General features: G+C 32.9%; 3 protein-coding genes across 10 annotated transcripts in view; 1 reads left to right on the top strand and 2 right to left on the bottom strand.

The window, feature by feature from the left end:
- The window catches only part of LOC126698692 (receptor-like protein EIX2), a 91,847-nt gene extending 69,262 nt beyond the window's left edge, over nt 1-22,585 (bottom strand). The window contains exon 1 of one of the 3 annotated variants that reach the window (XM_050396081.1): nt 19,838-22,585. In XM_050396081.1, coding sequence (XP_050252038.1) covers nt 19,838-22,529 — 2,692 coding nt within the window. In that variant the 5' untranslated portion in view covers nt 22,530-22,585. The remainder of the gene's footprint in view (nt 1-19,837) is intronic. The other 2 variants (XM_050396082.1, XM_050396080.1) reach the window with 2 other exon arrangements.
- On the top strand, nt 73-3,290 carry LOC126698698 (single-strand DNA endonuclease 1-like). Its single transcript, XM_050396090.1, has 5 exons — nt 73-261; nt 376-533; nt 837-898; nt 1,386-1,459; nt 3,269-3,290. The coding sequence occupies exons 1-4, from the start codon at nt 194-196 to the stop codon at nt 1,416-1,418; spliced, it is 321 nt and encodes a 106-aa protein (XP_050252047.1). The 5' UTR covers nt 73-193; the 3' UTR covers nt 1,419-1,459; nt 3,269-3,290.
- Nucleotides 9,543-15,385, bottom strand: LOC126698697 (uncharacterized). 6 transcript variants are annotated; one of them, XR_007646564.1, is made up of 8 exons: nt 14,788-15,376; nt 13,701-13,808; nt 13,435-13,609; nt 13,158-13,211; nt 11,433-12,329; nt 10,927-10,985; nt 10,308-10,411; nt 9,543-9,825 (listed from the first exon to the last, which is right to left on the bottom strand). XR_007646564.1 is itself a non-coding variant. In XM_050396089.1 (5 exons), the coding sequence occupies exons 1-4, from the start codon at nt 14,917-14,919 to the stop codon at nt 13,195-13,197; spliced, it is 432 nt and encodes a 143-aa protein (XP_050252046.1). In that variant the 5' UTR covers nt 14,920-15,383; the 3' UTR covers nt 11,909-12,329; nt 13,158-13,194. The 6 variants fall into 6 exon arrangements, 3 of the variants coding, with proteins under 3 accessions (XP_050252046.1, XP_050252045.1, XP_050252044.1); XR_007646565.1 differs by having other exon boundaries at nt 11,433-11,666; XR_007646566.1 differs by lacking the exon at nt 11,433-12,329 and having other exon boundaries at nt 14,788-15,385.
- Nucleotides 22,586-25,427: the final 2,842 nt, after the last annotated feature.

Here is a 25,427-nt window from a genome sequence, read left to right as displayed (position 1 = left end):
AATTTTGTAAAACCATAAAAAAGGCCCAAATCTGATCCATTGGGTCCAATCATTCTCTCTAGTCACTCACCATGTCCGGTACACAAGTGCAGAAGAACCCGCACAAATCATATTCGCCATTTTCATATTTTTAACGGATAAATAAAACTTCAGAATTTTCAAAATTCCCTCTCTCTCAGTCTCAGTAGTTAGTATGGGTGTGAAGAACTTGTGGGATATCTTGGAATCATGCAAGAAAACTCTACCACTTCACCATCTCCAGTAAGTTTCCCACCTTTTCTTTTCTCTTTTTCTCGCCAACCAAACAGACCCTAATGGTTATTTTTCTTTTGGGATTTATGTTTGGTTTTTTAAATTTGAATTATGGGTTTTTAGGAACAAGAGGGTGTGCATAGATCTCTCTTGCTGGATGGTTCAGCTTCAAAACGTTAGCAAATCGCACTCTTGTATGAAAGAGAAGGTTTATCTCAGAGGTCTCTTTCACCGCCTCAGAGCTCTCATTGCTGTTATTTGCACCATTGTTTTTGTTACAGGTACTTAATTCATATGCTTTTGTCTTTCTGGGTTTCTTCAATTCTGTCATTTATTTTTAAAACTAGATGTGGGTTTTTGATTTAATCTTTTACTTATTTTGAAGATTGAGTTTTTGGTTTTTTGTCAAAGAATGACTAGTGGGGCACTTGATTTTTAGGAATAGTTTGCATAGATGTCTGAGTTTGTGATTTTACTTGTCTATGAAGTATATGAAAACAATGTATTCAGTTAAGATGTCATTGCTTTCAGAGCATGGCATTTGACCACATATCTTAATTTTAATTAATCTTTGCTGCCTGTAGATGGATCAATTCCTGCTATTAAGTTATCAACTTATAGACGCCGCTTAAATTCAGGAAGTGAGGTGAGAATCCTTGTGTGCAAATGCAGTCACTGTATGTTGTTTACTTTATTTTAAACTTATTTTGGCTAAAGTTTTGGGCATGGCACTTGGCATCCCTTGCTTAGATGGGTAATGCCTACTGTTAAAGTAAAATTTTTTAATATATGATTATAGAAGCAAGAACTCACTAGTTTTTTTTTTTTTTTTGGTCAAATAAAGGAATATTAAAATATATCTACATGAAATATTTTAATGGGTTTAATGAATAAAAAAGTGTAACAGATGGAATTTAAAAGAATGAAATAAATATAAAAAATTTATTTTATCTTATCATCATTATCATTTTTCATTAACATTCCTATAACGACCATCAGGATGGATGTTTCACTTCAGACTCAGATGTCTTTCTTTTTGGTGCAAGGACCATGTACAGAGTAACGTATTGAAATTCCTTAGAGTAACGTATTTTTTGTGTACTAATTATGCATCCATTTTGCTAATAAATTAGGAGATGGTGGTTATATCACTTGCTATGAAATGACAGATGTAGAGAGACGGCATGGATTTGGAAGGAACTTATTGGTAAATTTCTAATTGTCAATGTAAAATACTTATGAAGCTTTTTAGAAAAAAAAAAATAATAATAATTCTTTTGCTATGCAATTGATTAACAACTACAACAACCAAGCCTTAGTCCTAGTTGTTTTGGGCTTGGCTATAGATCCTTAACAGATTAGTCACGGTTGGCTAAGGACTGTCCTTCGTAAAAAAGAAAAGAAGTTCAAAGAAACAGAGACCGTTTCCAAGTGCAATAATAGCAAGGAGAACTCACTGGATCATGATATGAATGTTAATGGTGAATTCTAGAAACCTTATATAGTTCATGTAACAGTCCTGCATGTGGTTCTTTTATGCTTTTTTGAAACTTTTTTGCAATGTAATTAACTCTGTCTCAAATGACACTTTCTCCTCCAATTAGAATGGGTGAAAGGTCAGGTTATGTGTACAAAACCCACTAGGTGTGAGTGTGTGCAACAACAATAACCAAAATAATAACAAAGCCTTAGTCCCAAATTTTGGGTCGGCAATGGATTCTCAACAATTAGTCAAGGTCAGCCATATGTATTATTTTCCTCCATTCTATTTTATTGGTCTTTGTAACTTCCTTAATTGACATGTCATTTTTTTTTTTTTTTTGGCTAAAATTGACATGTCATTTTCTTATTGCTTCTACTTTTTTTTTTTTTTTGGTTCATGGGTGTGCTAAATTTGAGTTAGGTTTACAATTTAGTTGTGATTGAGTAGCAGTATAGGATAATGTTTTTTGATCTTTGAGAAAAAAAAGGTTGTGATAAAATTGGGTATTTGGGTGACTTTAATAAATCTTTTTATAAAATGCTTTAGTAGGTATTTTCTGACACAAAAAGTAATTGCTAAATATGTGTGTGTGTGTGTGTGGACATTTTTCTCATGCTTTTTTAGGATTTGCATCATAAGTGAGAGACTTGTTTTATCATCTAGTTATATTTATATATAAAAAATGTGAAGATGGGTAGAGAAAGACCTAAAATAACATTGGTAGCCAAGGAGGGTAGTTGATCTTTTATCTTGGTGGAGGATTTGGTTTGGGAAGCACTATTTGGTGATATGGAATTTTTCATTGTTACGTTTGATGTGGCTATAGGTCGAGACTTAGTGCGATGACAAGTGCCTTTCACCAAAAGCGATAAGTTGTGGTGTTCGAGTCCAAGAACCTTTCCAAAACAAATTAGGAATAAGGCTGCCTACCATGATCTCTCCAAGATGCTCTCAAAAAATGGGAGCTTTGTGCACTGGGTACAACCTTTTTAAAAAATAAAAAAAGTTATGTTTGATGTGGCTATTGAGGTAGGAGCGCAATCATTGGGTCTTTTGAGGATAAAGTCAATTTAAAAAACTAGCTTGAAGTCTTGCTACTTCGATCTTTGTTTGATTGTTCACATGTGTGGGGTCTCAAATAATACCTCCTTTGTGTAATTTTGTAATTCTTTTAGTTTATGGAGTGCTTATCATCATGAGTCGGTCAAAACCTTTCATTAATAACTTATTTTACTAATAATATTAAAAAAAAAAAAAAAAAAAAAAAAAAAAAAGTGAAAAAGGATATGTTAATTAAAGACATAACAGAGAGCATGATTTTGGATGGGATAATATGATGGAAAATATATGTGGCCAACCCTAAATTAGTCTATTGAGGATCATAGCCAATCCCAAAATTTTGGGATTAAGGTTTTTCTGTTGCTATTGTTTTATAGCTATGCATGTGTTTTGCTCATCAGTTCCAAATATTTTGTTTTTCAAAATGGAAAACTTCACATTGCTGTTACCATTGAACATTTTTTGGTCTTGTAGGAAGTAAGCATGATTCACAAAGGGGTGATCAGCAATTGCAAGTTATTGATGCATATTTGAAGCCCAAATGCCACTCGGCAGATTCTAATGCTGTGCATAGGTAAAAACATCAGTTCTGTTGTTTGTTGGGACTAATGCTGGTTGCTGCATATGTGAAAGTGTTTAGAAATGTAATATTTTGGATTTTTTTAATAAAATTTTTACTTCTCGTCCCTTGGTGTAACTTATAGATGATATGTTATTCACCATCTTTCATTTCTTTCTTCTGCTTCAGTCATGTCTTAAACTCTAACCAACTCAACCGGTCAACCCACTGCCCAAACCCAAAAGAAGCTGAACAGAAGCTGTAAGGTTGTGGCTTTTGATTATTTTACAGATATGGGAATGCAACACGTATTTATATGAAAGAATCAATTAGGTAAACTTCTATAATGAAAGCACATATGATGCGATATTACTCCCAGCATGCCAAGCATTGCTGTTTTTAAAATCTACATCCCCACCATGTGATAGGAATGCATTTTCCATTATAACTGAGACTAATATGCGACTTCATTTGGTTTTGGCAAAGCTAGTTTACTCAGCCAAAATTCTATATACTCTGGCTGATTCGGCCAAGTGTTATGTTAAACCTCTATGATGGCATTTTGAACTGGAAGTTTGATTATGTCAGTTGAGTATTTGGCCCATGGAAAATCTTTTAATGATAAAACACTTTAATGCAATGAAGCACTTATCTGTAGATCAGTTCCATATCATCTAGTCTCTAATATTATTAGGTTAAGAATGTTTTGGTCTTTTTAGAATTATCTGCTTAAGAAGACAAGTTATATATGTATAGGAAAAGTTACTTATAAATGGGGAGAAATTTTTTTTTTCACCAGTGGGTATTATAATTAATGAGCTTTTGACAAAATAATAGATAAAGGGCATGAAAATAGACATGAATACACTGTTAAATTTATTATTTGCAAAGGCTTAACATGTATCTCATGCAAAATGCTACATGAGTGCCCGCACCTGATATCTGCATGAAAATCACCTTGTCATAGTGCTAGAGTTAGTAGTACCTGTTACCTCAATTTCCTGCAATGGCCACAGCATGTTTATCAATCTGAACCTATGCATGGTTCAATAGGGTGCAACAAAAGCAGTGAAACTCAAGCTCTTAGCTCACCGTCAGCTGGGTCAGTTTTAACTTTTCCTGCACAGCCTGTATTATTCTTAGCCCATCTAGAACTGGATTTAGATTGTGGTAATGTGGTGCTTATATTGCAAAATCTTGGGAGTGAATTACTGAAGTTGCTTTTTTATTGCTTTGCCTTTGTAGGACTGTTGCTCAATATCCTTTTCAACGTTCCAAACTTCATCAGATATGTGCTCAGTTTTTGAGTGGCCTCTTGAGAAAACAGGTTTTTCATTTATTCCCTTGTTCATATTTCATGCCTTATGCTCATGCACACACATAAAATGTAAGAATTTATACAAGCACCTTGTTGATTTTGGTGGTCTTAAATAGTCAAAGTTTGGTAACTCCCAAAAAAAATTTCTAATGTGAAGTCAGAATGACGGATCCCTCCAATGGTTAAAATTTTTGTTTTTTGTTTTTTTTTTTTTTTTTTTCTGTGGTTTAAATTTTAAAATTGTTTAAGTCTTCCAATTTGAATCTAAGACTTGGTGGATTAGGAAAATATGCTGTAATTGTAGGGTGCTTATATTTGAAAATTGTCATGCCAGATGCGTCGAGAGCATGAACCCTGTCCATCATGTGTGCATCACTTGTTTGTAGTTTGAAGGAATTCACCTTTGTTTACCCAAGATATCTGCAGAATGTTATGGCTGCTATACGTATTGAACAAGCACAATTATTTTACCAAGAGCCTTGCAGCTCAGTAGGATTGCCTAGTCTCCTGTCTCAGAAGAACGAGGATTTGAATCCCCCCTCCCCCACTTGTTGTAACATTTGAATTTAAAAAAAAAAAAAAAAAAAAAAAAAAAGCACAAGTAATTGAAAATGCCTTCCATACCTATCTAATTTTTTAACAAAATTTTTATAATTTTCACTTTATTATGTAAAAAGTTTTGACAGGGAGTAATGGTTAACGACTCCATTTTTTCCATAAGCAATAATAGGCTGAACATCGAAGTGCAAAGTCCACTACTCAAGGAAAAACCACTTTAAGCAAATGGCCTGCAAAGCTGGTTCACGCTTCATGGAGCACTTCTCATTTGGCACTTTCTAAATTTTTAGACCTCAAATTAGTGTTTTATTCTATGAGTTTGTTTAATATGTTGTTCTCAATAACCATGTGCCGCTATTAGACGCTTAGGCCATTGATAACTCTTTCAATAGAATTATAGTGCAGGTAAATTGACATTTGGCTCCAAATATGAAGCACATGATATATAATTAGGGCATGCGGAGACTTTCTCAAACCATAGTACGTGACATTAAAGGCATTATGAGAAGTAGGCAAATGTAATACACATCTGAGATATGTATACATAATAGCCAGTTGTAACTTTGTTGTTAAGGCTGAGTTGTGTCTTCATTGCCACACTAGACTTTGTTGTCTCTGAGACATGACAATTGGAGATGGGGGCTAGATGTTGCTTGGATTAGAAAATAAGTCAATATATAACTCCTTATTTCATTTATCACAATTGAAGTAAGGTTAAATTTACATAAACATGAAATAACAAAGGTGATAGTGAAAACAAGGGATTGGAAGTGGAACTGATCAATCACATATATAATAAAGTGAAAATTATAAAATTTGAATTAAGAAATTTTTTTGGCTCACCACACACCCCCCCCCCCCCCCCCCAACAATGTAACCTAAGAGTGAGGATGAGAGAAAAGTGATTCCAGACCTTGAAATTTCTAAATAAAAACAGCCTTGGCTTACAAATCTAACCGTATAGCTTTAAAACTTAGATGCTGGTTGATGATTTGGACAGCAGGTATAAATTTGGAGGTCAATGATCAGGAAAAGTTTAGGTTCACATAATTTATTAATTTTTTATAACTTCTTGCTACAATTGTGACGTGGCATAGTGTGGTTGATAAAGAAAAAAATGTGGGTTTATATATAAGTGATGGTTAACAACTCACAATCTGCCACGTTAGAGTTATAGCAAAAAAGTTGTGGAATAATTTGTGGTCCTAGAACTACTCCAATGAACAACAAGATATGACATCTGAAGTTGTACATTATCAAAAAAAAGAAAAAAAAAAAAAAAAAAAAACAAACAAACAAACAAACTAACAAAACTACTACTTGGGTTGTAAAGTAAAAACTACAATTAAAAGCATTTATTTTACATAAATTCTTGTCTATTTTGGCATAATTACCTACTTTTTTTTTTTAATTTTACATACTCACTTTTTAAAATATCTTACATTAGATTATCTATTTTACACTATATTTCATTAAAATATAATTTTTTCTTGATTTTTAAAATTGTTTCTCTTTCTTCACACAACAATTACTATTTATTCTTTTCTTTCATTCTCGAGATACATAAAGAAAGAATAAATAGCTAAATACCAAATGAATAGTGTCAGTATAAATTTTCACGGTTACTATAACATATTTTTAAATTTACACAATTTTACACGAACGGATGTGGGTCATATTTAGACAAAACTGTGTAAATTTTACAAAATTTTCAATTATACACTATATAATAAAAATGCAAAAGGGTAAGTGGTAGGCAAAAAATTTGATGTCATTAATGTCCATATCCTTATATTTTTTGGGTACTGATGATAGGATTGTAGCTTAGAACTAAAGGTAGATCTCTCCAAAAAAAAAAAACTAAAAACTAAAAACTAGAGGCAGAGTTTGCGCAAAATACAAGTACATCATTTTATTTATTTAAGACTACTTCGCCGTCACATAATTACCTACCCATGAAACTTGTAATCCTTTAAAATTACCAACACTAATAGCCTTCTTACATGAGCGAGCATTAATGTGATTTCAGACTCTAAAATTACACATCACATAAGTGAAAGAGATTCCACGGGTTAATGAAAATTAATTGGAAGCATGTTTTATAGTCATATATACAACAAAAAGGATTCTCTATGTCTAGTATATTAGATCCTATAGTGTTTTAAAGTGAATATTAGTTTACAAATTATGTTTTACTAAAGACATAATTTTTTTTACAAATTATGTTTGGTACATCACTAGCATATGGATCCATAATTAACACAATTTTTTTTTTTTTTAATATACACCAACCACAACCTGCAAACTCAACAGCTATAAACAATATTTTAAATTACTCGTTACTAACCCAAATTATTACTGAGCCTTGTTTTGATAATTAGGGGTTCATTTGGACCCACAATTCTTTTAAGGATCTTGAACACTATCATTTTAACATATAGGCCCAATGGTCCGCTAGACCCAAAAAATAATTTTTTAAGGAAAAAAAAAAAAACAGTTTACAATAATAAATAAAAAGCATAAATAATCTTTCATACCTCAAAGAAGGAAATCCAAACTATTTATATAATATAAATTCTAGTAAACATTGGATATTAGAGCTAGAATAGGCCAGATCACAACTGAGAACTTAAAATGATAAAACCACATTTTGTCCCATGCAACTTCTGTTTTTGCTCCCCCCAATATTTTATTCCTATCTTTTATTTCTCTTTTTTATTTTTTTTATTATTATTAAAGAATCTATCTATCACTGACTCTAGAGTTAGGATATTTCTACGTCCTAATAAGTATGCTTGTGAAGCTTCTGAAACATTTTCAATGCATTTGAGGCTATCAAGTCTATAATTTCATTGATAGTTATGATGCTCTTGACTTTACATATTTTCTAAGGACTGAGAAATATAAACTGAGAGAGATAATTATGTCTCTCTCTCTCAAATAAATAATATTATCAACAAATTACTGAATATACATTAAAAAGTACAATTGTTTTAGAAAGATCTTCAATATCCAATCAAATATTGACCTTGCAAAACTTTTAAACTCAAAATTGGTTGACATTTCACGTGAATCTAAATCTTGTTTTTGATCATTTCAAACAATTGTGACTCTTAGTCTCATGATTGCACCCAAGTTCTTCATAGTTCAAAGGATTATGTCATGTGATCAGACCTTGACATGTTCAAAGTATGCTTGGAAAGTTTCTGAAACATTTTCAATGCATTTGGGCCTATAAAGTCTATAGTTTCACTCCTATCAAAATAAAATAAAATAAGTCTATATTTTTATTGAAAGTTATAATGGTCTTGACTCTTACATCTTTTCTAAGGACTAAGAAATATAAATTGAGGGAGATGATTATCTCTCTTTCTGTCTCAAATAAATATATGATCAAAAAATTACTACTTGAATATTTGCAAAATTGTTGATCCAAGCCTTCTGGCAGCAGGATTCAAAATTTTGATCATTATACCAAAGTTCCATCTTATATGTGGAACTTAAGAGATTTGATGAAATTTGTATGAGACCAAATATCAGCCACATAATAATTTCTTCCTCATGTATGACTAAATAATCCTTTTTTAGTAGTATCTATGAATACTTATTTCCATCAATTCTCATTATAGTGCATGTCCTCACTACAAAAAAATAAAGCTATAGCCGCATTTGCAAAACGCATCTATAGCCAATAAAAAACGCAGCTATAGGCTATAGCTGCGTTTTTATGGCTGCGTTTGCAAACACAGCCTATGCAGCGAGGCTATAGCCCCTTGCGGGGACCTAGAGCTGCGTTTTTAAAAACGCAGCCCAAACCGGCGTCTGTAGCTGCGTTTCAGACATACTAGAGCCGCGTTTCTTTATGAACCCAGATGCGGGACCTATTGCTGCGTTTTCTATAAAAACGCGGCTATAGGTGCGGCTATAGGTGCGTTTTAACCGCAGCCCAAACGGGATCTATAGCTGCGTTTGTTCTATCCTAGAGCCGCGTTTTTTACGCTCCCAGGTGAGGGGCCTATCAACATAGAGCTGCATTTGAAACGCAGCTATAGCCGGGTTCTACATAGTGGATTTGGTTCGGGACCTATAGCTGCGTTTTTGTATAAAACGCGGCTATAGGTCGGCTTGGGCTGCGTTTTATGTCTAAAGCGCGGCTATACTATGTGTTAGAGCCGCGTTTCAAACGCAGCTATAGGTTTTTTTTTTTTTTTTTTTTTTAATATTTTTTTTCTTCCTAAGCACATTACTGTCCAAAACACAAAACCTGTAATTCCACATACACATTCCTGCCAACACTCAAAATGCAACAATACTGAACCAACAAAACAAATTGCATATTTGATACTATATAGTATCAAATCATTACCAAAATATTAATTACATAAACGATAATTTTACATAAACAAAACAATTATGTTCGTTGCCAAAAGATTAATTACATATCCAAATAATTACATATAAAATAAAAGTTCCCAACAAACTTTGGTTTTTACATCACAAAATAAAAACATCACAAAGTTCCCACCTGATCCTATTGGATCGATCTGTCTTATTGCTGATCGTTCACCTTCAATAAACATGATCGTTTCACAGGCCCTACCAAACATTTCATTAATGAAAAAAATGGTGTTCATCAATTCTACCTCATCATAGTTATAGCATATAAACGTTTAATTAGTCTTTTTGTTTGATTCTAGTCTCTAAGAGTTGCTAATTAGTTACTGCATATTGGATTGTGTTGGAAGGAAATCTATTTCTTTTCTTGATTAAATATTTGTGAAAAAGGGGATTGTTTTCAAACTGTTGAATAAATGCTTCTTTGGCATAATTACCCTTTAGAACTATAATACCAGCCATGCCAGCATTAAATGCGGAGATGAACTTCAAATGAGGAAAGGACCCAACTATAATTAATCAAGGAGGTGGGGCTTTTACAAGCAGCCTAAGAATTTCTTATGGGTAGTGAAGTCTATTTCTTGTGTGGACATATCCTGGCACTAACTCATGCAACACAAAAAAAAAAAAAAAAAAAAAAAAATACAGTCAAACAACTTGCCCTGCATGTGAAGATGACTTACAAGTATTGCAGATTTAAAAGCTGACCAAGTTGTGGAACCAGTTGACTAGAAAGATTTGCAGGAGCCAATTCACAATAACCAAATCAAGCTATTAAATTCTTAACCTGTATATAGAAAAAGAGATGGAACATAAGTAACATACAAGGTTAATTAAACAAAATCAGAAAACACCTTTAGAATTACAATCACAAACATAATTCTTCTATTTTTTGAGTAAATTTTAATAATTGACATCCATCATAATTTGGAATTGCTATATTTTTCAATCACAAAAATTCTTAAAGAGTGTGATGAATGTTATGGGTGTGTGTGAAATAAGAATGCCATTCCAATAAAGAATGATCTTAAGCTGCTTGTGTTTGAACTTGCAACATTGTCCTGGAATGGCAAGGAAGAACCAAAAAAATAATGAACTTTATGGAGAAAATTACTTACAAACTCAGTTTCTAAGTTCAACTTCCAAAGTTGCTAGATATTTGAGAAGTTTAAAAAATGCAAGGATTTGGCTACTAATTCAGTTCAGAGGACTAAAAAATCTTGCTCAACAAAAGGACAGTAATAGAGCTATCAAAAAAGAACCAAAGTTAAAACAAACACAAACCCCAAACAGAAAACTAACCTTCATCACCAAAATTGGAGTCAAAAGACAACATTTGTAAGATGCTGCTTTAGGAAAACCTACAAAATGAAGATGATAAAAATAAGATGATGGAAATTTATGCAGATAGCGTGTTAGCTTATAAAATCATAAATGAAAAGACCATCTACAATCCCTGCATGAGAATATTTTTCTATTAACTGCCATTGGCATTACGTCTCTAACTTAACCCTATTGGGATTCTAATTTCTAATTATAGTTCAGTCTGAATTTGGACAGCACACTAATCACACATCAAAACTTAAGTACTGAAAGCAAACAGAAAATAGTGCATAATGCTTCTGTAAGCAGTTTTTTTTTACATAAAAATTTTATTTTTGGAAAAAAACCGGTATTATCATCATGCATAATGTAGCACCCCACCATGTTGATAAAAACTAAAAAGAATGAAGACAACCAGATACCATTGTTCAATAGAAGTCAGTAGATTAAATAAGCAGGAAATAAATAATTTTTGGAATAGCTACCTCTTAAACGAAGAGGTTGATTGACTAAATGGGTGACTTCCATGTAATGTGGGTGTTCAAGATGGCCATTTCTTGAGAGATAGTAAACAACTTGTACTTTTTTGATGGGTTTGACCACCCTTGGATGCATGTTGTAGACTTTGACCCTATATGGGCTGCTCTCTCTTTCTCTGCCTCTTCTGTTGGATCAAACCTCTATATTCTTCTTCTTCTTACTTCTTCCTCTCTTCTAGCCTAGGTGGTTGCAAAAAGTAATACAAACACAAAACTCTGCTTTTGAATTTACTACTACTACAACTACTACTGCACAAGAAACAATAGTGACAAAGAGAGGTATATATATAAGAAGAGAGAGAGAGAGAGAGAGAGAAGGTCTCCTCAAAAGGCGTAGATTGGGTAATGTTCACTAGCCCAAAGCAGTTGGATATAAAATTTAGGCCTAGAGACAGCCAAATTTGTGTAAAATTAACATACAAATCCTAACCATAGGATTAAAAATAAAAGAATCAAAGAATATATGGAAGAGAAAGAAATGACCAACCCTTAACACATGAGAAGCATATTAGAACAATGCAATCATAATTAAGTTTAGGACAATGCAATGTTGTGTTTGACTGTTGGCCTGGTCTAACAACACCTTCTGAAATAAAAGTTGAAGAAATGAAGCCAAAATTTGTGTAAAATAGGTCATTCCACAACACTAGAGTAGAGGAAATAGTATTAAAATTAAAAAATTTCTGTTAGTAGATTCCTTATTGTTTCTATAGTATTGAAAAGCCAAAACCTGAATTTTTCTATAAGGGAAAAATTAGTAGATTTTTATCTGGATGAACTAGCCTGAAATCTTTAAGCCGCTTGAGAGTCGTTTGGATTTTTATCTGGATGAACTTGCCTAGCCTACACCAGAAAATTAGCAGCTCACTATATGATCTAAGAGGCGGAAAAAAACTACTAAATGAAACGCCAAAAAGGAAAATAAAAGAAAGTCCTCCCCCATAATTTATATGATATTTAATGAAACAAATACAAGGCACTATCTCAAACCTTCTTACACAAATGAGTAACAGCATCATCTCTCCATTACATGGGGAAAAAAAATATATCCAGCAGGGGGGCACGTATCCTTGCATTTAACAATTTTATTTTATTTTTTATAATAAATTACAAAAGTAAATTATGTCTTTAAAAAGATATCTAAAACCAAAGATAATTTTTTTCCCCTCCCAACGAAGGATAGGCATACATGAGGACAAGCCAATGGTTTTGGAGTGTCATCCTTTTTAACCAAAATTCAAGAGTGATTAAATTGGTCTATAAAAGGACAGTAAAGGATGGCTTTCAAAGTACTAGTTTTGGATACAATATGAAGAAAAGATGCCTAAAAGATTTTGTATGTGACGGTGAAACCAATATGACATTTCAAATGCTCATAATTATAAAAAGAGAGAGCAAAGAGACAGACAAAAAGATACTTAAACATAAAGGAAAGTTAGGCAAACGACAAATTTGAGATACCCAAATTCTAAAACCAGAATAAGGGGATGATGATGCAAACTAATTTTAACAACTCAATCTTAAAAAAGACAGACCCAATTTGAGTTTGAATTACAAGAAAAGGAAAAAAAAAAAAAAATTCATTTACTACAACAGAAAAAACAGAACATTAAAAAAAATAATAAAAAAAAAACAAAAAAAAAACTTAGAACTCAAAACTCAGATACAAACCTGGAGGCATATTTCACAGGTGGTGTTGCCCTTCTCGTTAAACCACCTCTGAATCTACGAAAATATATAAAAAATCTTACTTGGCAGATTACTAAAATAGCCCTTGTAGATGTTATAGAATAGTATCAACACAGTGAGCACACAAAGCAATGAGGGAAAATATTTGGAAATCAGAAATTATAGTGTGAAAACCCTAAATGTGAGAAGAAGAGTCAGATCAATTAGTACACAGCAAATGAAGAATGTGAAAGGACGGCATATTTTCGTAAGTAAGTACCTGGAGAAAACGATGGCATCGAGGCTGTTGATGATCCAAATGGCTGTTGATTTTCACCATGCTCCATTGAATGAGAGGCATCAACACAAAGAAAGCAATTCTTCTTGATTCCATCAAAAGAACTTTTTACAAACATGGAATCTGATAAGTGGTAAAAGTATCCTTTGCGCTTTACCTGCCAAGTTTAAAAGACTCTGTCAACTGAATGAAATATATTCAAAACGCAAAATGTCAAAAAGTTTTTTCTATTTGTTCAAGCAGCATACCTTTAGAGCATGAATTTGTATCTTCCCAGTGTTAGGAAAGCACAGTGGGTGCTCATAAAGAATTTTCTTTGCAAGTTGACGACATGTAAAGGTCATTAGGAATAGAAACTGAAAAGGCATAACTGCTTAATTAGTAGAGACATTTTAAGCACTAGTTGGTGGGAAATTAGAATTATCTTTTTCCCTGGCATTAATCAATGCAGATATTACAAGCAATCCTTTCACAATGAGACAGTTGTTTTTTCCTATTTTCTCTTTGTTTTGTTTTTTAAGATTTGATTAAAACAACAACAAAAATGACAAAGCTTTAGCCCCAACACTTAAGAATCAGTTATTTATAAGCATTGATTAGTTAAATTTTTTATTTAAAAAAAAAAAATTTACAACCAATTTTCTCCTATTGAACTCCATTAACAAAATTCAACATTGAAGTTATCAGCCATCTTGCTTCAACTGGAACTTCATCAGCAAAAGTTCTAAATAATTCTTCTTTTTTTTATAAGTCTAAATAATTAGGAACTTATAAAAAACAGTTCTAAATATTTGGATTACTAATTACTTTATTTTATTTGAAATTTAACTACTAAAAATTATAATTATACAGAATCATGTTTTTCTTTTCGTCATATCAAAAGTGTTATCCATCTCGATGCAAACTCACATTTAGAAATGTAAATCAATATAAGATATCGTTTATTTTATCCCTTTTTTAAGTATACAATCATTTTATTAATTAACACATAAACAGTGCATAGGCATATTGCTAGTTAACAAAAGATAATATAATATAAATTTGTCTCATTGAGTCATTGGAAGTGGGCTTCAAAAACCCTTGAAAAAAAAAATCCATAAATTGGGCAATAGCAATTGATCGAAATACTTAAACTTTCCTAGCATTAGTTATAAAACAGTATAAGTAATCTAATTTAACATGCTTATATACACTGTTTGGTCCCAAAAAATACGTTTTCCAAACAAACACTCCAAAATGCCAACCAATCAAGCAAAAACCTCTCATTAAAACAAAAGCGCAAAACCCAAAAACAGAAAAGAAAAAAAGTTTCAGGTGATGGAAGAAAGAGATTACTTTTGAGGTCGGAAACGGTGTTGGAATTTGAAACAAACATGGCCAAGTGGTGTCCAGGCTGGTGTCTACAAACACAACATTCTGAGAGGCTTTATTAGAATCGGAACCGGACCCAGAACCCGGTTTCACCATGAAACGAGGTACTGAGGTTAACACAAGCAGCCACCATACTAATCACCATGTCTTCCTCCGCTGCCGTTGTTGTCGCTGGAGTTGCCATTTCCGTTGTGGGTTTTAGGTTTCATGGCCATGTTTTGTTTTGTTTCACTTGTGCGTTTAAACTTGATCAAGTGGAGTGACAGCCTGCCGGTGACAGAGCAAGCCTCGCCAGTGAAGAGCTTGGGTCTCTTCGGTCAGCAAATTTTTCGGGTTTTGATGAGGGAGGAGGCGTGAGGTTTGTGGGTAGTGGGTTGAGAGCACGGTGGCGAGAGCTCTTGAGAGCACGGCGGCAAGATTGGATCGGGAGGTTGAGCTGAGATTAGGGATTGGGAAATTTCAAAAGTGTTTGTTTTAATTAGGGTTTGTTTCAATTTATACCATATGTGGAGCTGCGTTCAATAGAACGCAGCTCAAATACGTTTGGAGCTGCGTTTTAAAAAAACGCAGCTCCATATCAGATCGAGCTGCGTTTATTAAACGCAGCTCCATATCAGATGTAGCTGCGTTTTTTAAACGCAGCTCAGGAAAAAATTTTTAAAAAAAAAAAAATTCCCTGCAGAGCCGCGTTTTTTAAAACGCGGCTTAAGAGCTTTCAGCTAAAACGCAGCTTTAGCCGAACAAAACGCAGCTCCACCCTTGGTCTATAGCCGTGTTTAGAAAACGCGGCTATAGAAAAGGGGTGGAGCTGCGTTTTTCTAAAACGCAGCTCAAATTACTATCCTGGAGCTGCGTTTTGAAGAAATGATTTCTACGGTTTCTAAGACCATACTTTTATTATATAATATAATATAAATGATTTTCTAACATTATGTTCAATTTAAGTTCTTACCTGTCTAATGTTTTGTAGCCATTGACCAAAATTTTCACATTAATACTATAGCTTGAATTGTGTGATGGCATATTTTTTGCTCGATTCATGTCATTTTCCAATTTCATACTTTCATGTACTTCTTGTGTTTGTTTCCATAGTAATTTGGAGATTAATGGATACTTGGAATGACAATTCCATTGTTTCGAAATTCATAATTTACCATTTTTTTTTGTTCAGGAAAGATACTTCACCAATAGTTGAAGGCTGTAGCTGCTATACATGCTAGAACCATACAAAAGCATACATTAATCACCTACTCGATGTTCACAAAATGCTGGCTTAGACACTAATAGAAATGTACTAGTTTTCATTGGTCCCAATAATAATGATAATTGTTCCTATTGTTGTAGTAATAATCATAATCCTGTCCTTGAACCTTGATGTTGCAGACATTACACATCAATTTTTTGAGATTCCTCAGCACAATAAGAGAAGCAATTTAAGGCAGGAAACTTTGAGCAGTTTCACAGACAGTTTAATGAGGAAAGGTGTAATAGTGTTGTAGTGGTTGCTATGCACTGATGATTTTTTTTTGTTTTGTTAAAGGTAAATAGGAGGGATTGAATCCTAGATGTTAGGGCTGTGTTTGGTTTAGAGATAACTCAAAACTCAGTTCTCAATATTCATTTCTCATCACTTAAAACTCTAACCCATATCTCATATCTTTATCTCTATTTTTCTCATAAATCTATCAAAATTATGTTTGGCTCTTATTCTCAGGTCAAGTTCTCAGCTAAGACTTAAATTTTACTGAATTTCACATAAAGATCATTTCCTTATAGATTAAGAAAATAAAGATGTGATAGATTTTTTTAGTTGTAGAGGAATAAAAACTCCAAATCCTACTAAGCAGAGGTCAAGATATCAAAGTCTCTAAAGCAACCAAAATACTAGATTGGAATGCCCTGACCAGTAGAATTATTAAACTGAAAGTAATTTAGTAGTTCTAGTTTGAGTAATGAAGGGTTATCTTTCCATCTAATGGAAATCTATATGCATCAGCATAATATGAAATTCCATTTGCACTTACATTGTCACTGTTCACTGTCCATCTACAGAAATCTTCTTGAACAGACAAAGACAAGCAATTTTGAAGGATTTGTAAGACCTTTGAAACTTAGAAGGGCTTTTTTTCTCCTTCTCATTGCATAAGTTGAAGTTGTAGGATATTTACAAAGAAAACTAACGCAAGAGAAGCACAAGAATTATGAAAGATATAGACAAGATGAAGCAATAATTAAGGAAGAATTATGTTAAAAGGAAACTTAACACATTCATGGCAGGCTACAGCAAATGCTTATGATTAAATAGGCTTTTAGCCAATACAAGCAATCAATGCTTAGCTGAGAAATAATTATTTTTGCCTTTGTTTATTTTCTCAAGTAATTAACCATGGTGATCATTTAAATATCAACATAGAAAGAAGTGGTTTATTGTTTGTGGTATGATTTTCATGTATGCTAGGTTCATACTTCTCTGAGGATTCTAAATAGGACCTTCAAAGTTCATTAACTACAAGCTTTCTTACAATTGGGAGAAAGCATGCCACAGGACACTATTGAATTGACTTGATGTGGCAAGTTTCATGCTCATTTTCGTACTTTCAATTCAGGTTACAAGACATGCTTTCATATTACGTTTTTGTTTTTTTAGATGAATGAGAATTCTTCGAAACAATTACAGCAGTATTAAGACAAGCAGATTACCAAAGAACCAAAACCATACAAAGATCCCTACACAAAAAAAAAAAAAAAAAAAGGATAAAATACTACAGATAACAGGCCAACATATCATCAAAAGCAAAGGGAAGATATACTAACCCAACTGCTAAGACTTAAGAATCAAATACGGTCTCCATCTTACCTTTCTTTCTAGTTGAATCCTCGATATGCCTGCTTGATGCCATCTGCGTCTAACCTTTAAAACAATAATCTTTTAGATAGTTTCTTCATCTTTAGATTGTTACCATGCCAGTGGGTGTTTTCTCCATCCAACTGTGATATAAATGAGCAATCCAAGCAACTTTAAGAATGAGAACAACAAAGTTCTTTTGCCTTTTAGAACTCCAATTGACCAAGCTAACTCTGCATACCAAGTACCATGTCTTAGGAATGGAACAAATCCTAATAGTTACACCCAAATATGTTTTAATATCTCTACTTTCTCCATCTTCTAAAAATGCAATTAAATACACCATCTTGGTAATCCCATTGCAGCCACCAATCCCTAGTTGATAATCTATTCTTAATAGCTAGTCAAGCAATGAAACTATGATTGCAAATAGATTTAGAAAATTAGATAAGCTTGCGTTACTCAAATTTTGGTAGATTAACTCCAATAACACTCCAAAATTGAATATTCCAGATTTTATAAGTTCCAAAGTGACATTTTCTTCTGTATTCTTACCAATGCTCACTTTAGTATACCTGCCTTGAATATAAACCAGAGCCTATTTATCAAAAAAAAAAAAAAAAAACCAGAGCCTCAAACATTGCTAACTGCCAACTTTTGGCACCCACAATATGCCAATTTTGTTTCTTCCCTGTTTTGTGTTCTGCTTTGTTTCTTCAATGAATATACCATTTCATCACATCATAAAATAATAAATAAAAAAAAGAGGACCCACAATATGCCAATCATCCAGCCAAAGATAATTAAGTACCATTCTCATCTTCTGTAAGATGTTTGAGAAACTGTCCACCTAGATAGGAGTCTAAAAATTTATAAAACTTCCATATGCCAAATTGCTAGTAAGTGTCCAGATTCCCATACTGTACCTTTTCACTATTGCTCCTCTGCAAGCGTGACATGATATTATATGAATACCATCTCTCTAAATAAATGAATCATCTAGTTATAAATATCTCAAAATTGAAGGAAAGCACTGCTGAAAGACATGTTATTCAGAAGAAAATTTAACTATTAGCTGGAAGACAAGAAAACAAAAGTGTAGCAATAAACTTACTACGTATCAAAATATTGTGTATGAACATTTCAAGAAAAATAAAGGTAGAAAAATTTGAAGGCCAAATTTGAGAATATTCTCCTCAAATGTTGAAGGCCAAATTTGGTAGGGAAGAAGTAGACTTTAGAGACCCACTCTTTTGCACCCTAGACTTCCTTCTTAGAAACGAGTTGAAAGGGATCCAATGGATAGCCTTGGAATTTGTTACAAACAACATGTATGGTTTGCATAGTCATACACAATCTTGATGTCTTTCGATTAGAGTTTACAAAGTGATCACTATAAAGAGATTTTAAAGAGAGCTATTATAATTTATATATAGCTAGATGAACCCTTAGCTCGTCTATGGGGGTAATATATCATCTTTTATTTTCAAAGTACACAAAACAAAGACTTGTTGTCACTTTAAGGTATAGTACACTGCATTTAATGAATCAGTTGTTTGTATGACCTAAATTTTTTTTAAACTTCTAATCCACAGGGATTAAATGAAACTAGAAATCGGATTGCCTTTGACATTCACAGGGAGACACACCATATTCATATATGCCAACAGAGTGATTTAACTAATAATATAAGTATTAACCAACACAAAGATTCTATAGAAATCATCAAAATATTGATTAACATGATCAAATGACAGGTGCATAATATTAAGAATCTTACAACATTTACTTACAATGAAACAATGCTCTTAAGCTTATACCCTGTGTGATCTAGGAATTGAAAGTACATTATTCTCCATGGCTTGTACAATAGTAAAGAACTACATACACCCCAAAACCCAACCACAAATCCAAGTGCCATGCTCACATAGAACCAATCCACTTCAAGTCCATTAGTATCTTTACTCCTAGTGTTTTCATTGTTGGGTTTTACACCATTTACAGTACAATTGTCCATAAGTGGTGGTCCACAGAGACTGTTTCCAATAAAACTTGATGCAGTGAGGCTTTGTAGCTGAGTGCTTAAAGGAATTTTTCCCGTCAAATTGTTGTTTGACAAGTTCAAATGACTTAAAAATGTCAAATTTGACATGCTTGAGGGAATTTTACCTGAAAGATGGTTCATAGAGAAATCAACAGATTCCAATAGTACCATAGTACCTATATTCATAGGTATACTTCCATTCAAGAGATTATATGACAAATTCAATGATTGTAATGCTTGAAGATTGGTAACTTCCTTGGGGATCTCTCCTAATAGACTGTTCTTGGAAAAGTCTATACTTTTTACCAAATAGAGGATGGTACTATACTCAAGAATGTTCCCCTTTATCACAAGCAATGCACTTTCAGGAGGAAGAATTTGACCAATAGGAGATCCAAAACGATAATAATTCATGTAGTGATTTGAAATATTATTTGTGGCCATGGCACTAAAATTTTTAACACATCTAGGTATGCTTCCTGATAGCTTGTTATGTGAAAGGTCCAATATTTGGAGTGAAGTAAGAGCACATAGTTCTTTTGGTATGTGACCATGGAAATAGTTTGAGCGAAGGCTAAGCATCATCAAGCCTGTATATCTATGCCCAATCCATGGAGGTATGTTTCCAGAAAACCTATTTTCGGCAACATCAATAATTACCAACTCTTCACAATTTTTCATAGATGATGGTAATTTTCCAGAGAATTTGTTGTTGTATAGGTGCAAAGAATTAAGATAAGTCAAAGATCCCATGGATGCTGGAATATTGCCATTGAAATTGTTGTTCCCCAGATTCAAGACCTTCAATTTGTTCCAATTCATCAAACAATCAGGTATTATTCCTGATAAAAGATTTTTTTGAAGATTGAGATGTTCTATGTTTTTTGTCTCATTCACCCTAAAACAAAAAAAGTGAGAAATAGATCTGGAGAATGAATTGTTAGAAAGAACTAGCACATTCACATTAGAGGATATACAAGGTAACGGACCTTTGAAATGGTTTGAACTTAAATCAATCGCTGAAGCAGACAAAATCACCGGACTATTTGGAATTTCTCCATTGATTAGATTGTGGGAGAGATTTAGGTTTTGGAACTGTGAAGACAAGTTCCAAAATGAAGGAGGAGCCATCTCTGAAATCTGTGTGTAAGAAATGTCTAAAAACAGCATACTCCTTTGTGAACAAAGCCATTGGGGAAATTTTGGCCCTAAATTCCATGATCGCAAGGATAAAGACTCAAGCTGAAAAGGAGGAATCCAATTTTGACTTGCTTTTAAAGTCAATTGGTTTCCTCCTGCAGAGAGTATCCTCAATCTGGTTAAATTGGCAAAATGAACTTCGGACACAACACCTTTCAACATATTAGAATCAATATATAAAGTCTCAATTTTGGAAAGCTGTCCAAAACTTTGAGGAATTGTACTATTGAATTGATTGTTTGAAAAATCTAGGTATGTCAAAGATGAAAGATTTGCTAAAGACACTGGAATTGGACCCGAAATTGAATTATTCTCAAAAGAAAGTTTGACTAGATTTTTAAGTACCACAAGCTCATCCGTCAAATGACCATGAAGTTGAGAATAACTTAATTCTAAGATCTCTAGTCTATCTGAAAGACACCCTGATAAACTTTCTAAGATTTCAGATATCTCTTGACTCCATTTGTTGTATGACAATCTGATTTCCCTTAAGTTACAGAGATTACCCAACGATCTTGGCAACTTTCCTCCAAGTTCATTTCCTGACAAGTCAATACTAATGGCAGATGTTAAGTTTCCAATGGCACTGGAGATGGTACCCTGCAAATTATTGAAGTGAAGGTCGAGAAACTCAAGACGACTAAAACTATACAACAAATTGGGAATTGAAGAGTTGAAATGGTTTCCATGTAGATCGAGGTGACTAAGAGAAGTCATGTTTTGGAGATCAACAGGGATTGGACCTTGAAAGTTATTGTAAGATAGATCAAGAGAAACAAGATTACGAAGACCAAAGATCCATGAAGGGATCAAAGTGTTTTCAAAATAGTTCTCTGAAAGATCGAGGGTGAGGAGAGATGAGAAGTTAACATTGGGTGTCGGTGGAATGAAAGGAAGTTGGCAATATGAAAACCGCAAGTCAAACAAGGAAGGGAGTGTGTTTGTGAGTTGTAGCCAATTAGAGGCTTTGCTAAGATTAACACAAGTCATATCGAGATGTTGTAGCAAAGGAAGACCAGAAAGCCATTCAAGGTTATTCACATATAAATCAGAAAATTGAAAACCTTCGAGATTGAGATAGAGCAAATTGGAGAGATTTCCAAGTTGATGAGGTATGACTCCCACAAATCTCGATTGAGAGAGATTAAGAGATGTTAAACTCTTCATTGAACCGAGAAATGAGGGAATAGGAGAAGCAGAGAAATTATTGAAGCTGAGGTCAAGGTAATTCAAATGCTTCAAATCAAGCAGAGAAGGATGTAGCTTACCACCAAACATTGACCGCTCCCAAGCTTCAACTTTTGCATTTATTTCTGTAGGAGTTGCAAAATCATCCCAAATAGGACGGACACTTCTGAGATGGAGTTGATGGACGTGAGCAGTGAGGTTGTGGCAGACAACACCAACCCACTGACAGCAATCCCCATCAACAGTCCAAGAGGAGAGCCGGTTAGAAGGATCAATAAGATGTTGCTTGAAGTTGAGAAGAGCCTGTTGCTCGGTATCGATGCAACGAAGCTCAGAAAGTCCGGTGCAGAAGAAGAAGAAGAAGTTAGGAAGAAAGAGAAAGGCAAGGAAAAGGAAAAGGAATGAAACGGGTCTGAAGGAAGCCACCATTATGAGATAAGATGATTAGAATTAGAAGTAGAAGTAGATAGTTGTGAATTCAACAATAATACTAATTGGTGGGTAATTTATAGGAGAGTGATGATGAGGAGGGTCTAGTGCAAATCAGTTTCTTTCAGCTCTCTCTCTCTCTCTCTCTCTATTTGCTTTTGTTTTGTTTTACGCTTAAAATTCTATGCATCATTATCTCCAACCACTACCAGGTCTATGACTAGTCATAGTCGAGCATTGACTGACTTTTGTAAGTATTTTTTTTTTATGAACAACTTTTGTAAGTATTAATAAGTAGTATGTCCCTCCATTTTTGTGTTGATATGGCCACATTATGTACCCGTTTGGATTGAGAGTTTGCGTTTCTCATGTTTCACGTTTCCTTCTTTCTTTCTTTTTTTTCTTTTTTTTTTTTTTTCCTACACTTGTTTCCGCTTTTAGAGACAAAATCCACTGTTCATGAACAGTACACGCCTTGTTCACGAACTATAGCAGCATTGTTCATGCGGGACCCACAACTACTTTATTAAAAAATATATTAAAAATGGGTCTCACAGCACTATTCACACATTTAAAATTTATTTTGCTACAGTGTTTTCAGTTTTTAATTTCAGTAAAAATAAGTTCAATCCAAACGGACTCATATTATATCATATCAATTAGTTTACCTGCCAATACGGAAATTTCATTGGTCAATGTTAATTGTCATTACTCGTAACTTTTATAAAAATTCATGAATCATGAAATTGAGTTTTTTTTTTTTTTTTTTGGGATGGGTGGGGGAGCAATAAATTTTAATGGAATATAGAAAAAAAAATTGAGAAACTTTTGTTTTCTTGATAAAATATATTGAGATTTGAGAAGCACTTATAGCATGCTAAATTGCATATTAAAATGATAAGTTAGTTGGGAGTTTAGCTAGATTTTATGGCTTTTTTGGCCAAAAAAATATATTATTTTATTATTATTACAAATAATGGTAAAATCTTATGGGGGAATAGCCTCTCTTTATAATCATTATTTTAAGCATTAAAATTTCATATTTTGCACTAAAATCTGATTATATCACATTTTGCATTAAAATGGCTTTGAAAACACAACTTGAGTATAAACACATTTTACACTAAAATTGCAAATTATGAAGTTTCAATACAAAACATAATTTTTTTTTAAGAGGCTATTTTTCAGAAAAAAAATTCCACATAAAATAGCATTATTTTTTCAAAAATCTCTAGATTTTACTTTAAAAGTGTTGCAAAAAAAAAGGAGTATAAAAGGTTTAATGATATTGTATCTGTATGCAAAATATTACTTGCTGGTGTCTTCTCAAAATGTATAGTTAAATTATGCAAAGTTTGAGCATAAAGAACTTAGCTCGAATGGAAAGGGCACAATAACAATTTTCTCATCGAGAAAACCAACAGAATAATTATGAATGTGCAAGTGTTTAAATCTTAAAATTTTTGGGACATTAATGTCTGATTATGCATAAAAAATATAAATATTCCCTATCAATTACCATCTCCAATGTTTTTGAAATCTTTCTCTAGACAAAAGTTTCTTAGAAATGCAGTTTCTTACTCGTACAAAATATATTCCCATTAATGCTTTATTATTATTATTATTGATAGGTCAAAGACTTTAATTATTTTAATTAAAATTGAATAGATGAATTTTTAAGTATAAACACAGTACACGTTGTGAATTTCAGTTAGCCTTAATTGGTAAAATTTCTTGTTGTTGAATAAGAGATTTGGGGTTTAAACCCCGCTTACACAAAAAACCAATGGGTATCTTGGCCTATTGATAAAGAATAATTATCATAGAACAAATACTATAGATTGAAATTCAAGAGTGAGGAAATGTAAATGTTAAGGAAATCTACAATTGATAATATATATAAAACTGAAGTTGTTTGACTTTTGGCTAACCACATAAGATCATGCTATATAAGCTTTTAAGACTTCAATTTGTAATATAGATAATTATATATCATGGAGCATATACTATAGATTTTCAATTTACTTCTTTCTAGATGCCTAGAAATTTTATATTGTTCTAATTAATCTGAATTGTTTCAAATGCCATTTTTTTGGAACTTTATAGTTGATTGATGACATGTTTTCTATTTTTCCAACTCAATGCTTTCCGGGAAATGTTCTTCATAAAGAATTGGACGAAGAGTTGAGCTTGATGGTTTAGGACTTGTATATATTTAAAATCATTTAAAATCCAAATGATACGAAAGAGAGTCCTCCAACTTGCAAAACGTAATAGAGACAATTGGTCTTATAGTAATTACAAAATTATGACAATTTTTTATTTGCAAAAGAGAAGATAAAATAGAGGTTAAACAAAATATCCAAAACTTTGAGTCTCCATTTGAAAACCCAAATTAGACTGGCTCCTAACCATAATGGGGCTACTATGCTGCCACCATTGTGACCAAAATCAAAATACAAAACAATATTTCTGAATTCATTATTATTCAAATAGTGATAAATTCATTTTACTACATTTTTTTTAAAGAAATTTTTAATTTATAATTCAAAGACTTTGAACCTCTAAAGTCTTGAAAAGAGAGTTTTGGAGACTTTGTTTTTATTGTCCAGAGTCGTTGGATTCGGCGTAATCCATACGTTGGGCAGACCTTCTCAATTTAGAAAATTGTTTCTTTAGTACCTACTTTTCTACACTAACAATAGCATTTTTGTCTGTCTCGATTTTTCTAGAAAGTGTCTTTCAAGAAAATTAAAACTTGATTGTGAGGCCTTAGAATCTTGACAACAAACAATAGGAGACATCGAAATCTAATATCGTGTAAATTGGGTTTTCTTTATTGACAACTTGAAATTTTGGTAAATATGAGTCCCTAAGTAAAATAATAATAATAAAAAA

This window comes from Quercus robur, chromosome 9 (assembly GCF_932294415.1).
Source record: "Quercus robur chromosome 9, dhQueRobu3.1, whole genome shotgun sequence".
Taxonomy (NCBI): Eukaryota; Viridiplantae; Streptophyta; class Magnoliopsida; order Fagales; family Fagaceae; genus Quercus; species Quercus robur.
The sequence above is the reverse complement of the archived record's forward strand: the minus strand, read 5'-3'. Positions and strand labels throughout refer to the sequence as shown.